Consider the following 24,782-nt stretch of genomic DNA (forward strand, 5'->3'; position numbering starts at 1 on the left):
TTCAGTCCCAGATATTTCAGATAAGAGATCTGAAACTATTTTTTTTTTTAAATGTTGAAATTGTTTTGCTGAAGAGTTTGCTAAGCCCTTTGCCGTGTTACTGGGAAAGTCCTACCCTTTATATAGTATTTGTTATGTGTAATTTTTTTGTATGAATTTCTTTAAAAATTGTGTTAGCTATTTCCTTATATACATGCAACTTAGTGTAATCTGTTAGTATGTACATTCTATCAGTTCTTGTACAGTATAGAATCCTTAGTTTGATGTGTTCCTTTGTGGCTTAATCCATTCATAGTTGTCTTACTTTTTCCTATATTTACATTGACACTCAATCAGACAGTATAATTATTTTTGTTTCAATTGTTAAATATAATTTAGAAAATTCAAGAGGAAAAAGCAAAGGCCCTTTTTATCACTCGTATTTCTACTTTTCCATGTTTTTTATTTTTTCCTGATATGCTGAGACTCTGTCTCTGTGATCTTCCTTTATGGCTCACTAGCTTTCTTTTTCTTTTGTTTTTTTTTGTTGGGTGCTGGGGATTGAACTCAGGACCTTATGCTTACAAGGCAAGCAGTCTACCGACTGAGCTATTTCCCCAGCCCCGGCTCACTAGCTTTCTAACCCTTGTTTTAGTTAATTTGGCTTGATGACTGTTTTTTGGTTTCTCTCATCGGACATTTTTGAAGTTTCCCTTTTATTCCTAAAGGACATTTTTACTGGGTGTAGAATTAAATGTTGTTTATTCTTTTCAGGACTTGAAAACTGCTGTGCTGCTTTGTTCTGGCCTCTTGGTCTTAGGATCAGAAACCTGCTGTGTTGCTTTTCACCTGTGGATTTGGTTTCATTTCTCTTCTCTCAAGGTGTTTTTGTTTCCTCTTGGTTTTTAAAAGAAGAGTACGATGTATTCCAGCATGGATATGTTTGCATGTATCTTCAGATGCATTTAACTTCTTGAGTCTGTGGGTGAAGTTTTCTTTTTTTTTCCTTCTAAATCTGAGGAATTTTCACCCACTGTTTCTTAAGACACTTAGCCTCACTTTTTTTTTTTTTTTGATACTACAGTAACTGGGATGTCACATCATATTTGTTATGGTTTCATAGTTCCTTTCATCTTTTTATCTGTTTTAATCTTTTCACTTTCCTATTTTGTAATTTCTCTATTCTGTTGTTCAAAATATTCAGTGAACATTTTATATTTGTAAGTGTATTTTTCAGTTGTAAACTTTACATTTGTTCCTTTTTTACTTATTTCTTTGCTGAGATGTTGCATTTTTCACTTATTTCAAAAGCATGTTCATAATTTCTAGCTGAAGCTGTTTTATAGTGTTTGGTTCGAAATCGTTAGCAAGTAATTTTGACATTTATGAATTCTTAGGGATATCTGTGTTGATTGTCTTTTCTCATTTTTTTGAGAGTTTTCTGGTTCTTGGTATGGTATGACAAACTTTCTTTTTAAAATTGAATCCTTTGTGTTTTGAGTATTATGTTACAAAACTGTATATTTACGTTTCCCCTAAGAGCAGGGTTTATCTGAAATCATGATGGGGTAAGAGGTCCTGGTTTGTTACTCCCAGGAATGAATAGTAGTACTTCTTTTTCCAGAATAGGTCTCTATTGGCTTGTGGTGGGAAGGAAACCTAGGGAACCTTAGGTAGAAGTGACAGTCTAGGTTCTCCTCTGTGTCTCTGCATCTACAGCCTTCCTTTTCACTTGACCTTTCCTAGTACCAAGGTGGAGGCTTGGGCACCTTTCACATGGGCAGAGTCTTAAGTCCTGGTTTTCTGGAGACTTCCCCTGCTGCTCTTTGCTGCTTGTGGGGAGCAGGGGCACCTCCATGTCACATGTTGACTCCAGGCTCTCCGTACCTGCCTCACCACCATCCAGTGGGTGTGCATGTCCTCGGTCTGGGGCAGGGGTTCTTGAACAGATGTCTAGGTTCTCTACAATAGCTGTGAATCAGGGCTTGGGCTTTTTCTGTGGTGTTTGGCTTGCATTGCATTGGTTTACTGTTGTTAACCAGGTTTTTGTCTTTCTGGTCTGCAACTGTCTTGCTTCTTTGATTGGAAACAGCAGACCTTTTTTGGGCTATTGTATTTGTGCATGCCTTTTGGTGTTTGAGTTGTTAGCCTCTCCAGCACCTCTTCTGTGTTTGTGAGTCAGAGAAGAAACTAGGGATTGCATGCTGTTTTCCCCTGGGTACCTGAGCCCTCCCTCCTCACTCCCTGTAGTTGTCTTCCTGTGTTTGTTTTATGTATCATCTCCAAGATTTTTTTTTTTTTTTTAACTGTATATCATTAATGGGAGGAACAGGGAAAAGGCTTTTTTTGTTGTTGTTGGGGGGAGTGGAAGTCTGCATTCATTTTTCACTCCTTCACTCCTGAATATAGAGTTGATGGTCGACGCGTGCTCTTTATCTCTACACTTGGGAGCTGTTGCATTGTTTCCTGTCCTGTCAACAGTGTTGTTCCCGTGTACATGTTGTTATATGTTATGACTGCTTTCAGGGCTTTCAGTAGTCCGTGATGTGCCTAGTGTGATCTTCTTTGTATTCATTCTGTGTGGGGTTTGCTGAACTTCTTGAAATGGTAAGTTGATATTTTTCATCAAATTTGTGAAAAATGTCGACCGACTAGCCTTCCTTCCTCTTCTCTTCTCTTCTCTTCTCTTCTCTTCTCTTCTCTTCTCTTCTCTTCTCTTCTCTTCTCTTCTCTTCTCTTCTCTTCTCTTCTCTTCTCTTCCCTAATTTCATGCATGTTGGTTGGTGCATTTGATATTGTCTCATAGATTACTTAAGTTCTGTTAATTTCCTTTATGGTATTGCTACTTGTAGTTCTCAGGATAGATATGCTATTGATTTAATTTTAAGGTGAGTGACCATCTCTTTCTTCTGCCATATCCTTAATTATAAAGCCTATCCACAGAAATTTTCATTTAAATTGCCAGCTAGTTGGTTGTAGAATTCCCCTTAGGTTTTATTTTGCACCGCTTCTGCTGCTCTGCTCCTGGTTGTGACTGGGTCCTCCTGTATGTTGTCCATGTTTCCAGTTGCTGCTTTGAAGTTGTTGCTCATCTTACCATTTTCTGTTGAGTGCTTTTTCCCTCAGTAGTGGGTCCTGTCCTCCTCACATGTCTGGAAGCTTTAAGCCCTGTCTTGAGTGGTGTTGATGGTAGGGTGGAGATGCTGGATTCTGCTCTTTGCTCTTGTAGTGTCAGGCTTTATCTGAGAGGGTTACCAAGGCTGGATTCACGTTCCACATATATGGTCACATAACTGGCAGCATGTGACATCTCCACTAATTCTGTCATCAGTTCAGTTGTTGCTTTCTAGAGCTACTAGAGCCCCTGTGTGAAAACACATTTTAGGGCTGTAGCAGTGATTTGAGAATTTCTTCAGTCCTCCTGGCTCCCTGTTTGTAAGGATTCCCTCACCTTCCATCCTTTCTGTCATGCTTAACCTTATCTGTCTTCTCATTCCTGCAGTGTACATTTAGGGAATGTCTGCAGCTGCACATCTGTCTAAGTACAATTTTAGCCATGCGTCAGATATCCATCCTCCCACTGCAGACTGCTCTCTTGATTATTCCCAAGTGACTAAAGTAGTTAGATTTTGTTTTGTTTTGTTTTTTGATTTGATAAATTTATCTTCAGGAAAGATACTCTGTTATTGTCTCCTCTGTCATTACCTAGTTAATAAATAAATGTATTTCTGTACATTCATTCTTTTATTAAAGTATTTAACATTGTTAAATGTGTTCTGACAAATATATAGTCATGCAACTGTCCTCACAGTGAAGATGTAGAGTGTTTTCATCACCCCATGTATTATTTGTCTTTTTTTTTTTTTTTTTTTTTGTAGTTGTTAATATGACAAAATACCCGAGACTGGAGAGTTCTAAACAAAAGAGGTTTGTTTTGCTGGCAGTTTGAAGGTTGAAAGTCCAAAGAGCACAACACTGGCTCTTACGAGGGACCCCTTTGGCTGCATCATCTCATATTGACAGGCACACATGCAAGAGGGAGACATTATTTGGACAGACAGGAAGCCAGAGCAAGGGGAAGGATCAGTCGTGGGATTTCTTGCCAAGCTCCACCTCTTAAAGATTTTACTTTCTCCCACCACCTCCATATTGGGTACTAGGTACCAAGCTCCCAACACCTGTGGACACACTCAACTCGTCCAAACCATAGCACTCCATAAATTCTCTCATGACCCTGGGATGTCAGTCTCACCATTCCAGTTCTTGGAAATCACCCACCAGTGGCACTCTGTACAGCGTTGCCTTTTCTAGACTTGATATATGAATGGAATTTTCCAGTGTGTAATTTTTTTCTATCTGGCTTATTTACTTAGCATAATGATTTTGAGATTTGTCCATTCACCAGCCGACAGTTAAGTTTTTTCCAGCTTTTGGCTAGAATTTATAAAACTGTTATGAACATTTATGAAACATTCTTCATCTAGATATATCTTTTCATGTTTCTTGGGTAAATACCTAGGACTGAAATTGCTGATTTGTTGAAAATATGTGCTTGACTTTGGAAAATAGTTTCACAGTTTCTGAAGAGTGTCTGTATCCTTTTCCCTCTCCATCAGCAAGATCTGAGACTTCCAATTGCTGTATATTGTTGCCAGCACTGGATATTATCAGTGTTTCTAAATTTTAGCCATCTGCTTGGTGTTTAGAGATACTCATTGTGGATTTGATTTTATAGTGCCTGATGACTAAATGAAATTGAGCATCTTATTAAGTATTTATTTTCCATTTGTATATTTTTCGTGAGGTGTGTGCTCAAATATTTTTTCTCTGATATCCTTCTCTGCAATTGATTTTAGTCATTTTATTATTGAATTGTGAGAGTTCTTTATATATTTCTCATAGAAATCATTTATTAGAGATATACTTTGCAAATACTTTTTCTTAGTCTGACTTCTTATTTTCTCAGCTGTGTTTATGGAAGTGCATTAATGCTGATGCAGGTTGCTGCTTGTGAATTTTTTGGTACTTTTTTCCTGTTTGGGAACATGCTCTTCATTCCTTATTAAAAAAATCTTTACCAAGCTCCAGGTTACCTTTATGTCTTTATTCCTTTTACAGTTAAATTACATGTGTATTTGAATATGAGATCTAAGGTGAAAGGACTTTTTTGTTTTCCATGTGGATATTATCTTTTTCCAGCATTATCCTAAAAGATTATATATTGTTCTTTTGATTTATCTTGGTTTCTTTATCAAAAATTATTTGAAGATAGAACAGTGAGTCTATTTTTATATCATCTGTTCTCTTCTATGCATATTTGTCTGTCCTTATATCAAAACCAAATATAACAAAAATATAATTTTCAAAATCATGAGTTCATATTTGATGTTTTTCATTTTAATTCAGTAGCCCTTTATCACCTTTCTTTAAAAAGTTTTATTCCCACACCCAGCTATAATGTCTTTTCTTTGAGTTTTGGTTAATTTGACTAATCTTTACTGTAACTGAAAAAGTCATTAAAAGAAAAAAATATTTTTGCATCATTTAAAAGTAAACCAAAATTACTATTCTGATATTAAATATTTAAAGCTGTGAGAACATTTGAGATTGTTGCTTTTTGTGTTCACCATGAGTCTGGTGACGTGAGTCACTTGTTGCCACTGTGGTTTTTGTGAGCTCTCGGCAGATCACGGGTCTATTGCAGTCATGTGGAGCTGCAGCATTGACGTTTTCCCTGGTGTCACCTCACGATGATGGTCATCCCTAGCTCTCATTTGGTGCATAGTATTGTGGGGTCTGCTCTGTTTCTTCTGATGACGTAGGTAGAAGACATGAACAATTTGGTCTCTGAAGTTGTTTGACCAGAATCAGTTCCATGTGGCGATCTACGAACTAAATTTTCACATGTGACATATGTTTGGGTAAGCACATTCTACCAGTGTTAACAACAGAAGTTCTTGTACTATTATTTAAATCTTTAAGAAGATAAGCACACTTCTGTTTTAAATTTGGAGTAAATTATACCATTGTTTTGAACTTAAAATAATGCAACTATATCTGTTTTTGTAGGATGTTTTTAATGTATACAATTAACTTTAATCTTATGATAGCTTTATTTTTTGTCCTTATATGAAAGCTTTTTAAGTTCTGTCCCCCTTTTTGAAGTTCTATTCTATTCTATTCTATTCTATTCTATTCTATTCTATTCTATTCTAAGTTTTATTATAAAAACTAGCTTTTTATAATATGTGGTAATTTTCTTGCTAACTTTAAAATCATATTAAACTTACCTTTAAAAAACAGATTTTTTGGAGTCTGGGGATTGAACCAGGTCCTTGCACAAGCTAGTCAAGCCTCCTACCTCTGAGCATCATCCTGCTTCCTTATTTATTTATTTTTTTTTAAAAGACAGGGTCTCACTAAATAACTCAGACTGGCTTCAATCTTGTGTTCCTCTTCCTTCAGCCTATGAGTAACTGGGATTACAGTTGTACACCACTACGCCTGGCTTAAATTAATGAGTTAACTTAAAAAAAGCCAACTTGCAAATGATAATTTTCACAATAATATTCTTGATTTGGTACTTTTAGGAATAATAAATATTGGTTCTTATGGTAATTATTTATTTTTTTTGGCTAAGGACAGAAATCTTGGAATTTGATCTATATTGGTTTCATCTGAATGGTTTTTCTAGGTAAAACCCTTTTAATATGCCACAAGTTACTTGAGAAGAATAAGAAATCCTAACTCATTAGTAGGGAAACATCAGGTAGAGTGAGTTACTGGTATTAAGACAGAATTTAATGTGAGAAATAAAATGGCCAATATTTTCTATTATAAGGTGAATCTTCCTCTAAAATTCTTAGTTTTCTGGAAAACCTCGTACTGAAGAACACTACATAAGGAGCAAAGTGCACTAAAAATAAGTGTACATTTCTAAGAACACCCTGAAGTCATTGCCCATAAGCTGAACTCCACCAGGAAACCGCAGGAGCACCCCGGAAATTCCATTCCTTTTGCCCTTGGGCCATTTGTCTTGACGCCTAGGGATGGGCACCCTCACTGCAGCGCTTTGCTTGGTCTGCCGGTTTCTGTGCTTTGTGTGGTCGGACCACAGCAAGTACTGTTTCTTTCCATCGTCTTTCATATAAAAGTATATTTATGAAATTCAAATGATGCTTACAGTTGTTCTCTTATTCTCATTGATTATAGAGTCTGTTTGAAAGTACTATAACCATTTTATAAACTGACTTTTTTTTGGTATTATTTTTGGGGGGCCTATTGTGAGTCATGTTTTATAAACTTCCTAGTACATGTCTTCTCCTAGGCATTGGAAATTAATACTATATGGATTTTTAATCTTGAACTAGGTATCTTAACACCTAGATGAAAGTGATCATGTGATCATGTAAACATGACAAAATATTAAGTATATTATAGTCGTTTGATTAATGGAATTTACCTTTAATATCTATATTTATATCTATTTTTGTTCCCTCCTGAGTCTCTGAGTTTGGACAAGAGATTAACCTGTTTGTGCCCCATTTGTAAAATGAGAGATAATATTATCTACCCAACATGATGTTTGTTAGACTTGAATAAGGTAGTTCTTATAAAGTGATTGGCCAAGTAGCTTGCAGCAACAGTGCTAACTGAATCCTTAGGTTAAGCATGTTTTGTTGACTGACTTTATGCCTCTCTTACATTGTGAACGTCTAGAAGGTGTCATTGTCTATTTGTAAATTGTGCTTGCTTTTATGACTGAAGACTTTGTTGTTCTGTATCCATGATAGTAGATATTTGTAATTGAAAAAATGGAAAGTCGTTATTTTTATATTTTGACATTTCATTTTCTCTGAGATGTGTGTGGCTTTATCATAAGAAAATTTAAAATTTTTGTATAGTCAGATTTATTCATATTTTTATTTTCTAAATTTTTTTTTAGTTGTTGGTGGACATAACATTTTAATTTTATTTTTATGTGGTGCTGAGTTTTGAACCCAGAGCTTCACACATGCTAGGCAAGCACTGTTCCACTGAGCCACAACCCCAGCCCTCATATTTTTATTTAGATTATTGCTGTTTTGGCCTGTTTATTTGGGTTTACTTAAATATATTGCTGCAAGTAGAGAAATTACTATTTCTTGGACTCAGTAGGTAGAGGGCACATTCGTGGGCTTGGAACGCTTATCTCTTCTATGTTATCTTGTGGAAATCTGAGATTCTGCTTCATTTCCAAGCAGAAGTTTAAAATACCCTTTTAACTTCATGGTGTTGAGTAAGACATTGTGTAACGTGGGTCTTTGAGTCTGTAACATTGATCTGGCTGTGGAGGACCTTGATGTGCTATTTGTCATCTCCTGTTGCATAACAGAATACCCCAAACATAAAGGCTTTCTCTAGCACCTGTTGTCTTAGGTCATGTCTGCACAGGCCTGCGTTCTCAGTCTAGGCTTCCAAGGTTCAAATCAAGATTTGGCCAGGTGGGGGCTCTGGCCACGCCCTCTTCTAGAACCATTCTCATGTGGAGAGACTCAGCTCTGTGCAGTGTGGGACAAAGCCTCCGTCCTTTGCTGGGTCACTCTTCGTTCCTTCCATCTTCAAAGATAACCTCAATGTATTGAATTGTTCACTTGTTCTAAATTTCCTTGACTTCTCTTTCTGCAACTAGTTGGAGCAAATGCTGCTTTTAATTGTGTGAAAGACAAGTACTCTTTCAGTTAATTCACTTAGTTGATTAGTAACTTTAATCACAACTGCCAGGTCCCTTTATCATGTGGTATAATGTTATCTCTGGCAAATATCTCATCATAGTGTCTGGATTAGGGTGAGAAATTTTCGCAGGGGTGGGGTTTGGTGGTGTGCAGGTGTTTTAGAATACTGCTTACCAGAAATTACAAATTGAGGAATTTGGATCCAATCCAAAATGTATCAGGGATTCTTTAGAAAGATTACTGTGATAGCAGTCAGGAGGATAGTGAAACAGGAAAGACACTGGCAAGGGAAACGGCTCATTCTTGGTTTTCCCCCATTTTTATTTCGTCCCTCCCTCCCTCCCTCCCTCCTACTTACTTATTGGTTCCAGGGGTTGAATCCAGGGGCACTCAACCCCTTGAGCTATTACCGCCCCCCCTTTTTTTAAATTTTATTTAGAGACAAGATCTTGCTTAGTTGCTGAAGCTGGCTTTGAACTTTTCTATCCTTCTGGCTCAGTCCCCAACCCTACTCCACTGGAATCATAGGCATGCACTACCTTGCCTGGCTATTTCATATTATTTAATGTTACTTATTAAAGCAAATGTTTCAATTAGAAATGCCTGTTTAGTAGTGTACAAATTGGTAACAGCTCTGATTCTAGCTGCTGAGGAGACTGGGGCAGGCGGATTGTAAATTCCAGGCCTGCCTGGGCAACTTGGCAAGACCCTGTCTCAAAAAATAAAAAGGGCTGAGAATGTAGCTCAATGGTAGAAGGTGTGCACTGAGCTACCTATAGTTATAGCTACTCATATAGTTATAGCTAATTAATGGAATTTTGTCATTAATACCTATTTCCATATCTAATGTCTGTATCTTTTTCTGAAGTAAGATTTGGGGAGGGATTCAATCCCCAATAACCCCCTCCCCAAATCTTACTTCAGGCCTACTTGCATAATAAATGATTTGATAAATTGACTTTTATTTTAATTGGTTTTATTTCAGCTTTTAATGCGAACACTTGTTATTTTGATAGAGACTGAAACACCTGAATCTCAATAATGATATTTCCCTAGACATAATATTAGTATAACTTTATTTCCTTAGATGGCAAATCTCACACACTGCTGATTTTTTACTGGCTTTAATTTTTAAATGTAGTTTCATTTAGTTTTAGTTTTTGGTCTTAGAGCTTACCTTTTTTGGAGTTATATTATTTCTCTGAATGCCATATTTGCCACGTCTCAAAGATTTTGTCATTTCTTAATCATTTAAAAACAACACATGCTCTTTCTTTTGATCAAAAAAAAGTCTGTATGTAGACAGGAGTTTAAAATTTTTCAAATAGATTTGGTAATTTGAGAGTTTATCCTGTATTGTGGATTTATTATTATTGATTGAATGATATATTTGCTTTTATTGCATATACCATAGGAAACACCTACCTTTTGTGTATGTGGACATTTTATTTATGATTTTATAGATCCTATGTGCATTTTTTGAAAATGTTATGTATATTTGAATAGAATGAAAGAGAGAGAGAGACACACACACACCTACAGTGTGTCTCCTGAGGATCAAACCTAGGCCCTCATGCATACTAGGCAAGTGCTGTACCACTGAGCTACTCTCATTTTGGAATAGAGAGTCATATGTATCTTTGTGTGAGCTTAAATCAAACTTGATCATTGCTATTAAATTCTTTTTATATCTACTTAATATCTTGATTTGAGGGTTATGTTACAGTCTGATTTGTGCATGTATTTCTCTTATCTTTACTTTTTATATGCCATGAATATTTATGAGGTTTGTAAATTGAATTTTTTCTTCTAAATTGACACTAATATTTATGTCAATATGAAGCATTATGTTTGACCTGTTTGCTGATTTTTAGTTTGAGAATTCTGTTTCCTTTGCACTGAATAGTGTTATACCTGCATTTTTGGTAGCATTTGTCTGTCTTTACCCCCAGTTGTTTGAACAGTGTGTCATGTGCCTCGTGTGTATCTATATACATACACACATAAAAATGTGTATGTACTTAAGTATAAATATTAAGTATATTTTGCATGTTTTGAAAGTTCTTTTATTTTAATAGAGTTTAACCTGTGTACATTTATTGTTTTGTGAACTTGAATGTTAGCTTACAGGCATAAAATTTTAGTTTCAAATAATTTTTTTGGTATGCCTTCAAGGGTACTAAGTCCCTTCCCCTTTTCATTTGATATTGCTAATGCCTAATTCCCCTTGCTTTGGAAATAATATATTTTTCCTTTAGTGAGGCTTCCCAAATTTTCCCTTTATCCTTATGTTAAAAATTTGCCCATGTTTCTTGATATGAGATATTTGTAATCTGAAGCTGGTTTTTAGGGAGTTTTGGAGGAATTGCGGTAGAGACTAAGCCTGGAGACTTTGGTAGGAGTGCAGAGATTGGGGGAACTGATTTTGTGAAGACATTTTGTATTTTAGGTCTCTCATCTGTTAAATAGGGATTATGCTTAATAAATGTTCTTACTATTAGATGCTTCATCAATTTGCTTCTAGAATAATTTCTGCGATTATGCCCTCCCCCTTTTCTGGGACTCCTGTTAAATAGATTTTGACTTTCTGGATCAGTATTCCATGCATCATACCTTCTGCTCTCACTTTCCATTTGGTTCTTTGTTACAATTTTGGGAGAATCCCAGTGACTAATAATAAGAAATGGTTGGTGAACTTTAAAAACAGTTTTGGAACGTGGAACGCTTAGGAACTTTACATTTCTTAGTACACCTAGCTACAATCATTGCTCTTGTTGATATTGAGTATGACTTGATAATTTATTCAACACTTATTGAATGTCCCTAAACTTTTTGTTGTAGTTTCATGACACACATTTAATCTCTGAAATTTTATTGGTTTTGTATTATATTAAAGGTTTGTTTGGAGGAAATCTTCATTTCATTCTACATAAAAGTTTTGGAAAATCCTCAGACTCATTCTTACAATTGGTAATAGGACCTCTCACTGAGATTTTTAAGTGTGTTCTTGGATTAATGAAAAACATAACACTAGTTTTACTTCTTCCCTCCCCTTTATTTTTTTTAATGATTGGGCAAAGTCAGAAAATAATAGAATACTATCTAGACTTTAAAACATTGATTTAAATTCATCATTTAGTTGATACATTATTTAAGGACTAAATTTGCTTTATTCTGATCCCCAAATGTTAGTTTCATAACTGTTACTGTTTATGAATTATTTGATTTATATCATGTTGTATGAGTACCAACATCATAGAAGATTCCTGTGGAAATCCATTCTTTGGTATTTTCTGTGATCATCACAGATGATTTTTGTGGCATAGGAAGGTCCTCCCCAGCCCATGTCCCCAGCCCATGTTTGTAGTGACCTTCTCTTTGAGTGCCAGTGCCCCTCAGCTGTGCAGTTGTAGCAGGTGGACTTTAAGGGCTCACTTACATGCCTTTAATGCTGTATTTTCTGATATCTCTCTGTGATGTTGTAAATGAGTATGTTGGATGAATTCCAGCACTTTTCGTAACTAATGTCATGTAGTATTTTTCTTTGCAGGTCTGACTAAGAGAACATATTGGATGTTTCTAAAATAATATAGAAGTTGGGCTAACGATCAATTTAAAATTTTTTTTCCTTAGATGTACTTAAGTAAAACTCATTATATCTTATTTGCCAAAATTATTTTTAGCGGAAAAGACTTCCGTACATCTTGTCATATGGTATCAACATAAGAACTCCTAGATTTTCACTATTTAGGTGAATTTATTTTTATGTTAATGAGTTAACAGAAAATTTTCTCAGCAGATTTGACTGCACTTTGTTCTTTCAGCATTTTCTTGACCTCTTTGGTCAGGAACTCTAGACCACCTTGGTGTTAGTCTTCTTGTTAACTCTAGGTCCAATTAATATGCCAGACATATTTAGATTCCTTGGACGCTTGTGTTATACAAATAGTCCATTTTGAAAAAACTGGTTGTTTTGCTTTAATCAGAGAAATAAGACTTTATTTTTTCTTTTTAATCCAGTAATGTTCATAAATACAAAAATAGAACTGAAATATGTACTAGTCTGGACATGTGAACATTATGTAAAATTAAAATGTAATGAATATAACTAACGTCTGAGTTATTTACAGGTTTCATTGGTCTATTAAGTTGAAATCAAAAAGACAAACCAGGAGTCCCTAAGCTTTCTTTATAGTTTAGTATAGTGAATTGGTGGTAATGAGGAAGACTTTGATAGTATGTGATATTTTATGTAAATTTACACAGTGTTGAAAATAATTACAACTAAAAAGCTGACATATTTCCGATTAACATTGTAGAATCAGTACATTAGCATGTGGGGATGCTCATCGTAATGTCTGCAGAGTCCACGTATCTTTGTTAAGTGAGGCTTCATTTGTTTGAAGGAGGCTATTGGTGAGTCACATGCAGGAACAGGATTGCAGTGGTGGTATCTATTCAGTACGTGTGGATGTGAACACCTGTTCCTCGGCCTTCCTGTGTCAAGGAGCATCCATGGTATAGGGGATGCACAGATCGTTAATATAGTGCATTACTCAAGGATCTTGGACTAGGGTGAAGAAAGATAGAATTACTACGTGGTGGTGTGAATCTGAAAAAGCAACATGCACAAGACAGACGTTTAGACGTCTCCTATAGAAAGAGGTTTCAGAGTACATGGTACAGAGCCACTCAGCAATATGCCATAAAATAAAAGACAATTGATAAAAGATTCCCAAGTAGGCTTAGGAGGATAAGGAAGAGTTCATTAATCATTCAGAGAAAACTGAATAAGGAAATGCAGCATTGTGGGTAATTCCTTCTGACTTGGTGTAAGCTCTTTGGCTCTCGTTGCCCCCTGATGCATTTAGAGACTTGTTTCGTTGCTTTCTACCACTTGCAAAGAAGTGGAGGCAGGCTGAAGTGAAAAGGGGGAAAGGTAGACCCAGATGACTTAATTCCCATCACACTCCCAGCTTTTGTAAGAGATTGAAAACTAACTGCTACAGTGAAGTATCTGGATTTTTTATGCCTGCTTTTATCGTCCTTGGGGTGTTGTTGGTGGAATCCAGAGCTGTGAGCATACTAGGCAAGCACTCTTGTGTTGAGCTGCGTCCCCAGCCTTTTATATGTACCTTTAATCATAAAATTGTGCCCCACTGATTTATTTATTGATTGATTAGTTTATTTCACATTGAATTTTAGAATGAAAATAATAATGGATCTTAAAAATGATAATTTCCTATTATCTGTTTTGGTGGGGTTTATGAACTGTTAAAATAACCCTCAAATAGAAACCTGCCCTTTTTTTTTGGTTGGGGAGGGGTACTGGGGATTGGTCTTGGGGACATTCCACCACTGCCCCACATCACCAACCCTATTTTGTATTTTATTTAGAGACAGGGTCTCACTGAGTTACTTAGCACCTCGCTTTTGCTAAGGCTGGCTTTGAACTCGCATTCTTCCTTCCTCAGCCTCCTGAGCTGCTGGGATTACAGGGGTGCACCACTGTACCCCTCTGCCTGTTAAATTATACTATTAGTCTATTGTCTTTTAAATCTTTAGTTGTACATTTTTGACAAAATAGGAAAAAGTGAAAGGCCAGCTTTCTAATTTGAATGGAAGGATGAGTTGGTGATATGAGAAGCACTCAACTGAGCACCTTAGCTTTTATTAATATTATTATTATTATTTTAATTTTTATTTTTTGCTGTGCTGGGGGAACACAGGGCCCTGTGCTTGCAAGGCAAGCACTTTACCAACTGAGCTATCTCCCCAGCCCAGCTTTTATTATTTTTAACTGATCCTTTTTTCACAGGTGCAAACTATCTTACTAGTATGATACAAATAACTTTTTTTATACCTTCCTTACCCCTACATTTGAATGTTGCTTTTCAAGGTTTCCTAAAGAGACTTCTCTCATTTCTCCCCTCCAGCGATGTGCATTTTGTAAGCACCTTGGAGCCAGTATCAAATGCTGTGAAGAGAAATGTACCCAGATGTACCATTATCCCTGTGCTGCAGGGGCTGGCACCTTTCAGGACTTCAGCCACTTCTTCCTTCTTTGTCCGGAACACATTGACCAAGCTCCTGAAAGATGTAAGTTTATAACAAACGTATTGTAAAACTTGTATTAGCGTGTTTACTTAAGATAACATTGTAGATTCTCTGCATGTTATTTGGTTTGTATTAAAAGGTAATAGTACATAATCCTGGTAGTCTGAGGGATCTTTGCAAAGGTCCTTGGGGGAAGCTTGTTGTTAACAGTTTCATAGAAATTAATTCCAAAAAACTATTTCCTCAAAAATTCAAAGAGAGTTTTGCCTGTTTTATAATCTGTTTTTTTTTTTAAATTAAGCCACTCTTCAAAGACATATTGAATATATTATTTCTAATATGTACTGTAAAACAATTCATTAAAAGGTTAAATGGCAATCAGTGTCTTTACCCAACACACACTGTGCAGTGGGGGCAGTTGGAAGCCACTTCTCTCTGGTATTATCTGATGATGTCTGGCGTGGGAGCATCAAGCACTTAGTAAGCTCGTGGGAGCTGTGTAGCCTTGGGAGTTGGGGTAGGAAGCTCTTTGAGCTTCTTCATGATTTGTCAGTCTTGGGTATCTGTAATCTGCAGTGGTCTTTTTTAAATTTCTTTTTCCAACAGTGTTTTAGAATTCAGTAAAAATGTTTAAATGTTTGACTTTTATGTTGTACAGAAACTTATAATCTTTACTTTAGCTTTTGTTTTTTTCACTATGTGGATTTCCAGTCAGCATGTGGAAGCTTTTCCCTGAGTACACTGAAATTCCATTCTCACTGCAAAATCTCCATGTGTTATTCACTCTTATTACGTCACCTCTTACTTACCTGTTATCTTTTATCCACTTCTTAGCAGTGTTGATAAAAACTTTTCTTCCTATCTTTTACAGGTTTATGAAACATAAATATAGCTATTTCAGGCTAACGACAAAGTAACTTCAAGTGCAGTTAGACTACATGATATTTACTTTTTATCTTCATTTTGAACCATAGTTTCATCTTCAGTTCAACTTTTGTGTCCACTTGTGTAATCATGTGCTTTTACCAATTGTACAGGTGAATGTTATGGATAAAGCATACTGAAATTCCAAATCATATTTAAGCTGATAAATAAAGGACTGAAAGTCTAAGAAATATTTTGGGTTTCTCACTGCTACATCTGAGATAGAAAAAACATTCATGCCCAGCAACTGTTACGGGTATTTATGTATTGAATTATTTCAGTAAGAGCATACATTAAGATAGTTTTTGTGTTATAATACACTTTGTCAACCAGATAAAACTGCTTTTATGTGTGTTATAATCTGAATTTTATTCAGCATTTTAGATTGTTATGCTTTAGACCTTGTTAAACAGTGTGCAAACCTGTGTATGAATATGGACTAATGTTAGAAATGTCATTAATTAATGACAGTGCTACTTTGCTGACAACTGTGTTCTGTAGTGTATGCCCTCAGTTACATGTTAGTGATCATAAATCAGTTTGTTAAATAATGAACTGTAATAACTGAGGTGATCTGATTTGCCGTCATTTATCATGCAGGTGGTGAAAGGTTTATGCTGGCAATTTATAGCTAAAAGATATGCTGAAATTAGTGTTATTATGCCTAGTTCCAAAATAGACTCATGGAGATAAAAATACATGTATGATACAATAAAATAAAACTAATGTGAAGTAAGCATATTTGGCCATAGGAAAAACAGATTAGATAAATATGATGGTAAAGCTGAGCCTGATAACCAAAAGAAATGTATTCTTTCTGAATGTAAAACACAAATTTGGTCTCAGGCCTTTCTAGAAGTCAACAAAAGAGGAAACATGAGCACTTAACTGACTCTCAGTGTCTTATTATAAGAATTCACATGATAATGACACTGGAGGGTAAGTTGATACTACATACTACAGTGAAAAATTTTCTTGAAGTAGCTGTCCGGCAGCATGAACAAGTCCTGCAGTGCTATTTCTTACAACAGCCCTCAAACTGAGCCAGTAGTGTAAAACCAATGCCCAATTGAGTCAGTTCTATTCCTTAGAGACTTTTTTTTTTTTTTTTAAGAAAAAGATTTTTTTTAGTTGTAGATGGGCACAATACCTTTATTTTGTTTATTTATTATTATGTGGTGCTGAGGATGGAACCCAGTGCCTCACACGTGCTAGGCAGGCACTCTACCACTGAGCCACAACCCCAGCCCTCCTTAGGGATCTTAAAGAACGCAGTCTAAACACACAGCTTTCTGATCACCTGTCTTAATCCAAGAATATAATTTAAATAATATTGCCAATAGAGTATACTGCTGCCTTCATAAAATTCTTCATAAGTATTGCTAGCTACTTTATTTGTGGGTCATGGCATAAGATAGTTAACTTTTATGTTTTTAAAATGGGGATGTCTGTTATGAGTGGTAAATGACAGTAATTATTGGAAATCACATAGCATTGACCTTGTATATATTAATTGCTTTACTAAAAGGTAATTATTTGAACTCTTACTTAAGACTCAAGATGCAAGAAGAATAATTTATGTTGAGTACACATATTTCATGTTGCTGGTTAAGTGCAGAACAATGTCCTGTGATAGTTGGCTGAGTTTGGAATAAGATTGACATATCTTTTTATGAAAATAGAAAAATCTAACAAAAACATTTTCATGCAGATGGTGAAAAGTTTATGAGGTTTCTCATTTGAAAGAAATCCCACCCAAGAGAATATCTGTGAACAAGCCTACATTTTCCTTTTAGGGAGCTCTCTCCTGGAAAAATGGCTGGTCATGGCTGCAACATTATTTTCATCATGATGCAAAGGATATGCTATGTCTAGAAATTTTATGCTGAATATCCATCTAGGAGATTTTAGCCAGATACACTTCCAGAGTAGGCAAACTGGATGGCAAGGAGCCAGCCATGAAAGATCAGGGAAAGAAAATTCCAGGCAGGGGCAACAACTGCTACACAGGCTTTGAGGAATGAGCTTGACATGATTTGTGGACATACACTTAATGGTCATTATAGTAGCCGGCAAACTGGTTAGAAGAGATGATCTCAGGGTGAGCACATGCTAGAGGAATTTGCATGTTCCTGTCTGCAGTGAGAAATCTTTTTAGGGTTTAAATGTGGAAATGCTTTTTCTCCTAATGCACTCTCTCCTCCCCAGTGAAGTTGCTTCACCACTGGGTTTCCAGTCTCTTTCTCCGCTTGCCAGTGTTTCTTGACAACAAGTCCTGCTAATTTCTTTCAGCTTTTTTCCCTAGCTGCCTGCCACCTGCATGGGCCCACCTCTTTGGATGACATCCATGATCTACCTTTCTATCTAGAGAATACCATTCATAGGCATACCACACAGTGCAGTGTCTGGCCAGTGAACACAACTGACAGATGATAGGCTGTGCCTGTCTTGTCCTGACAGCGATTCTTCACCATGGCTGCTGGACTCTTGTTCTTCACCAGTGTTTTATTATTACATGCTGTTCGACTTTCTCAAGCACCTTCCAGTCTGAGCAGGTTTAAGAGTCTGTGATAAGCTTCCTTCTCACTTAAGGGTAGTGTTTTTGTCTTTTTCCTTTTATCTCTTTCATGGCTATCTCTTAGGGAATGACCTTCTCCACAGGTTATCCTTCTGTTTGTTGTCACAAGAACCTTGTGCCCTGACTTCCTTCAGCTTCTTCATCCTGTGCCTCTGTTGGCACTTTCCTTTCTACTTTGGTGTCTGTTCAGATATTCTTCACCTTCACTGATCAGTAGAGTAGTTCAATTTAGTAGTCAGTATTGATTACTAAGTGGTAAGGATTATGATCATTGAAGCCAAGAAGACCTGAGTTTTACTGTTGCCCTCTCTTAAATGGTCTTTTAGTCTTTCAACCAATCTCTTCTGCTTTTGCAAGCACTTATAGAAAAATATCACTTAGTTGTTTGATGACTGCTTCAATTTTAATGTCTCTGTGGCTTGCAGATGTATATGCATGTACATGTACACATACTTCTGACATGACATGACAGCTATGCAGTTACATCATCTTATACATGACCTCCAAAAAGTTGATTTTGTATTTCTGCACATACCTGTTCCCTGGTTGGGGAGAAGGTTGGAATCAACCTCCATACTTTCGCTTAGTACTTTTTCCTGTTACGTACATAACGAACAGTAAGTGTTTTTGTATTAGATGCATCACATTGATGTTTTTCTTTGATTTATTACCAGTGATCTGTGGAAATCAAACAACACGACAAGATTTTCATTAAGGAATTGCTGGGAACCATCATATAATAAAAAAATGGGAACACTGTCTTATACAGAGGAGGTTTTGTTGTGTAGAATGGCACTGTGAAATAGAAATATATTGCAAGCAAGCTATTATAATTTTCCTAGTAATGTTAAATTAAGTGAAAAAATGTTTGAAATTTTGTAGTGTGTTTTATCTAACCAAATATGTCAAAAATTAGTATTTTAACATGTAACAGTATAAAAATTTGGAGATGACCCCCTCCCCCACCAACTAAGCCTGCAAGCCTGCAATCCAGTATGCATTCTCCATTTACTACACATCTCAGTGTGGGCTAGTCACATCTCAGTTGCTCAGGAGCTATTATGGCTAGTTGATGTCACAGCAAGTTGAAGTGATGGAGTAGCAGACTCTAGGAAGTTTTATGGAAATATTTTGGATAGTGTTCCTGCACAGCTAACAGCAAGGGAAACCAACTGTCTGATAATTAGTAAAGTGTTTTCCACAATTTCTAAAAGTTTAGGGTAGGCAAAAATCAAGGATCAATTTTTAAATGGCCATAACTCTATCATAGTATTAAGAAAAATCATCTACCCTCTTATGTCCATTCTATCATGTGTGATACTTCCCTTTTTAGACTCACGATTTATTTTAAATGCCTGCCAATTAAAGAGCTATTTAAAAGTGATTGTAGAAGGAAGTCCTTTATTTAAATAAAATACATTTAATAAGACTTAATTTATGCTAGGCAGTTGGAGATACAGAGTAGAAAAAGAAAACTCCCTTTTCTTTGAGAGTTCCCAGCCTTGGGTTGTCATTGCTTATACAGCAGAACTTTCTTATAGGCATATGGGGGAACACTAATCATTTCCCCCACAACCCTTTGGGTGTGGTAACAGGTATTTGCAGCACAGTTGTGAAGGGCTCTCTGGAATGGGCTGAGGACACCATGAAAGCACAAAGCTTTTTGATATTTGATTGAACCCAGGAGTGTATAACCACTGAGCAACAACACCCCTAGGCCTTTCTAATTCTTTATTTTTTTTTTAAATTTTGAGACAGAGTCTTGCTAAGTTGCTGCGGCACCTCACTGAGCCTGGTTTTGCACTCGGAACCCTTTTGCCTTAGCCTTCTGAATTGCTGGGGTTACAGGCTTGTGCCACTGTACCTGGCATGGCACAAAGATTTAAGCAGACAGAACAGAGTTTGTAAAAGGACATAGATATTCAATAGCATGTTGTGTTAGGAACACACAGACTACTCACTACCACCAGGAAAGTGGGTCCAAGATTTGGCTGGAAAGGGAGGGCTTTTTTTGCTTCATCCTATAAAATCGTAATTTTTTTCTTGTAGATGTAAAAGAAGGTAATGGTGATTTTTAGTATAAGCAGAGTCTGACAATTAGATTTTACGTTTTGAAAATGTAGTCTAGATGTATAGATGATTTTTAGAGAGGTCAGAATCACAAATAGGGATGACTCCATTTTGAAGAACTGTTACTATTGAGACCAAAGATGAACTGAATCATAACAGAAAGTGGGGTACACAAAGTTTAATAAATAAGCATTGGTGTGTCTGTCAGGTGTGTTGGGTCAGGGAAGCTAATAGTCAACAGTACTAAGGTTTCTGCTTTTACCCTGTTGTATAAGTTTAATTTCAGTATTTTTAGAATGTTTGGCTGTTGAGCTCCAGTAAGACTTTAAAATAAAGGTTTGGGACTTATGACAGAAGCCTGAGGCTGGTAATAACATATTTGGGAATTAAAAAAAATAAAAAGACATGGGAGTTTATGTGACCACAAAGGAAAACCATGGGGAGTTGGAAAGGAAGAAACAGAATGGAATCTAAGACCTCGCCAGCATTTTAGGGGGGTTATAGGGGGGTTACAGGGGCGCAGAAGCCAAAAAAGGAGGATCAGATGATAGTACTGAAAGCCTAAGGAGAGGTCAGGAAGGAGTGTCAAGGAAAGGGAGGTTTGAATGTGAGAGTGCTTAATAATACAAATGCTGCTAAGTGTAGAAACGTCCTGGCTTAAAAAAGTGACCACGAAATTTCATGTGGTCATTGGTAGCTGCATTAAAGCAGCTTCAGGAAAATGGTAGCTCTGTAAGCCAGGGTTCAGCCTATAGTACAGATCCCAGGACCTCAAGCTAGGAATGGTATATACATTTTTAAAGGATTGTAAATAAAAACAAAATGTCTGTGTTCAGAGACTGCTCTGGCTTAAAAGCTAAATATTTCCCAAATAGTACTTTGCAGGAAAAGTCTGCTGACTCCTGGTATATGTAAGAGGGTGGATTTCCACTTTGTTTCAAGGTGCTTAACTAGGAAAGAAAGGTCACAGTGCTTTTAGCAATAGAGGAATAGATTAGGAATGATCAAACTCAGCAAAAGGAAAAACAACAACAAAAGTGACTCTCATGCTCTGTGACAGTTGTTTGAAATAGGCATATTCATATGACCTAAAATAGAGTAATTTTAGAATACAGTGTTTTTTTCTTATATTGTAAACTGTGTATTGGGCAGTGCAGTTTATTCTTGACTTTTTTGTTTGTTTGTTTTAGGTGGTAAAAGAACTGTTAGAAAGTGCACCTTTTAGTTTACACTTAGGGCTAGATGACATCTATAAGTATATGGACTTAAATGCTTTTACAAGTGGAAATCATTGTAGATGAGAATTGAATTACTGTATGAAAAAATACATTCATGTATGAATACATAGCTTCCATTTTTACTGTTCTCCCACAAGACATTTTCCAATATTAAAAAAACCTTATTTGATTTAAATAGGTTTGTTTATGCTTAAGAAGCATTTAATCAAATTCATATTATCATTACCTAATTTTTTCTTTTATCTGCTTTTGTAAATTTCAAATATATTTAATTCAAATAAAATCTTTATTCTTACACTGCAAGCGTCTCTCAGTTCATTCTCCTGCCCAGTTCATTGCAGCAGGTATATACTGAGCATTAACTAAATGCCCAGCATTATCATTGGTATCATAGACTTAAAATCCAGAAATGCTTATGGTCTCAAGAAGATATAGGCACAAATCATTGCAAAACTACATGATTGAATTTAATGTGGTTAAATTTAGATTAAATACACTACAGTGTTTTTATTGAGACCTCATTCTGACTGGATGCCAGTACAATGTCAATGACTTCAAGTGTCTGAAAGTTTACCATGCAAATTCCCTTCTAGTGATTTTAAACTGTCAAGTCAGAAAAGTATTAAATTCTTATACAACAATTTCATTGTTTTACTGTTAATTATAGCAAAGGAAGATGCAAACTGTGCAGTGTGCGACAGCCCGGGAGACCTCTTAGATCAGTTCTTTTGTACCACTTGTGGTCAGCACTATCATGGAATGTGCCTGGATATAGCGGTTACTCCATTAAAACGTGCAGGTTGGCAATGTCCTGAGTGCAAAGTGTGCCAGAACTGCAAGTAAGTTTTAATTTCAACTCAAAGGTGTGTATTGAGTTTAAGAGAGACCCTATCATTAGGTGCTAAAGTTTTATGTAATATGATAAAAGTTGTTCATATTGCAGCTATATTCAAACAGACTTCATTATGCCTTACATGATTAGATATTAATGTTTCTATTAGTTTGAACCCTAAGCAGAACAAATTTTAATTTAAATTCTCCGGGTTGCCTAAAAATCTAATTTAAATATGCCAATAATTTGTAAATGAATGATCTTAAGCATTAGAAAAATAAATCAGTTTTTCTTGAGGGGATCTGGGGAGTTGATTTAATAGGAAAGAGAAGCTCTAACTTCAGAAATTGGTTCCTAGAGTTGAGCCATGACAATCAGTGATGCATTTGAATTTCTTTTCCAGAAAGAATACTTTTTTCTAAGGCTACTATTTTAATAAAACCTTTATATTTATCTGAAAGACTTACCTTCAGTAGATTCTGGTCACCATAATTCTAAAATGAAGTATTGTATGTGGCATTTAAGCATTTGTTATGGAGTTACCTTCTTTTATTTGTTGTATTCTGTCCTTGGTCATTTCTCTAGTCTTTTCTCTGACCCCCACTGTCCCCTGTCAGCAAGATAATCGGGCATGTTACCAGCAACATCAGTAATCTAAAGATTGCTGTTTATAAGCCTGCCTAGAAGGAATTAATATCCAGCATTACCATGTTCAGCTTATTTTTGTATTCAGTTTGATGATAGCATCAATATCTTAGACTTATATGGAATAAATTAGACCATTTCCTTCATATTTTCATAAAAATTAGGTAAAATAAAAAGTAAACATTTTTCAGTACCTTGTATCTGTATTCAGTTTCTTGGGAAGGAATGAGAGAACCTGGAGAGAGTGTTTAGCCTCCAAGATTTCTTCCATGTAGCAGAAGAGATAAAGTATGCAACATCATTATATGTAGAATTTGTTGAACTGAATAGTAACTGGAGGCCAGCTTTTGCCCATTTTCCTGTTTGCTTCTGCTTATGCCCAGGTTTGATTCAGAGATCCTCTTTCAACTCTTCTTGCATTCCCTGTTTTTGCTTTACCCCTCCTCTTGATTTAAATTTAGTATCCGAGAGTGATTAAATGCTAAGAATTGAGACAGATTTATGTGGTAGGGCTGGGTCCCAATATTTAGGGCAAAAGAGTATTTAAAGAAAGCTTTTAGATTTTCAGTAAATTCTTAATAATTATGACAAGATTATTTTTCTTAGTACATATTATTTAATACTTATTGCTTAGTGGACATTTTAAGCTCACATTTTAATTTTCACAGAAATCTTTGATTACTATTCCCATTTTATATCTGAAATTCAAGGAAGTCTCAGTTTGCACAGCTGGGGAACAACAGTTTGAATACAAATACAGATCTGATGTCAGATTTGACCCTCTGTCATTATATGACAATACCTTTGCCTTTCACGCTACCAAGATTTGGTTCTTTCCACACAGTATCACCTAGCAGCTACAGTTCCTTCCCCACAAGTAGATGGGCATGAGCTATTGCATCAAAAAAGATGAGAGGTTCATCTTGCTTTCCTCTCATCCTCTGCAGGAGTCCTAAAGTGACTAAAGCAAGTTACTGTAGGTGAACTTCAAGTAAGGATAACCCTTTAGGGACCCATGGTTGGGGGTTACCTCTATGCAGAGAGAGAAACAGATACTGAGGTGTTTATGAACTGTGCAGTTTCTAGGACTGATCCTTTTCATGATTACTTATGTTATAAAACATAAGTTTAAAGATAAGGCATCATTAATGCTATCTTATTTTTTAGACAATCGGGAGAAGATAGCAAGATGCTAGTGTGTGATACGTGTGACAAAGGGTATCATACTTTTTGTCTTCAACCAGTTATGAAATCAGTACCAACCAATGGCTGGAAATGCAAAGTAAGTTGTTTATTTTTTTAAGAAAAATATCCTCTGTATGTTTTATATAGAGAGCAGACAAATCAGATATCTATTCAAATCTATACATCATAAACTTTTAAAAATACTTTAAACTTCATTGACATATAACGGATATACAACAAACTGCACATATTTAAAGTATATAATTTGACACATGTATACACCATGAGACTGTCATCGTCTTCAACATAATGAACCTCGACATCATTCCCAAAAGTTGCCTGGTGCCCTTGGGTACCCGCTTCTTGGCTGACCGCACCCTCCTCGGGTTTTCCCAGCCAGTGTGCTTTTGCTCACTGTAGATTAGTGTTCATGGTCTAGAATTTTGTACAAATGCCATCATATAGTATATACTCTAATTTTATCTGGCTTTTTTGGCTCACTGTAATTATTCTGAGGTTTTTCCATATTGTTGCACATATCACTTGTGAGTCCTTTGTAT

General features: G+C 36.0%; 1 protein-coding gene across 20 annotated transcripts in view; it reads left to right on the forward strand.

The window, feature by feature from the left end:
- KMT2C (lysine methyltransferase 2C) overlaps positions 1-24,782 on the forward strand; it is a 266,222-nt gene that overhangs the window by 123,148 nt on the left and 118,292 nt on the right. For all 20 annotated transcript variants that reach the window (XM_079151029.1, XM_079151018.1, XM_079151036.1 and 17 more), the window contains 3 exons: positions 14,630-14,792; positions 22,228-22,399; positions 24,205-24,319. In XM_079151029.1, coding sequence (XP_079007155.1) covers positions 14,630-14,792; positions 22,228-22,399; positions 24,205-24,319 — 450 coding nt within the window. The remainder of the gene's footprint in view (positions 1-14,629; positions 14,793-22,227; positions 22,400-24,204; positions 24,320-24,782) is intronic.

This window comes from Sciurus vulgaris (assembly GCF_902686455.1).
Source record: "Sciurus vulgaris genome assembly, chromosome: 8".
NCBI lineage: Eukaryota > Metazoa > Chordata > Mammalia > Rodentia > Sciuridae > Sciurus > Sciurus vulgaris.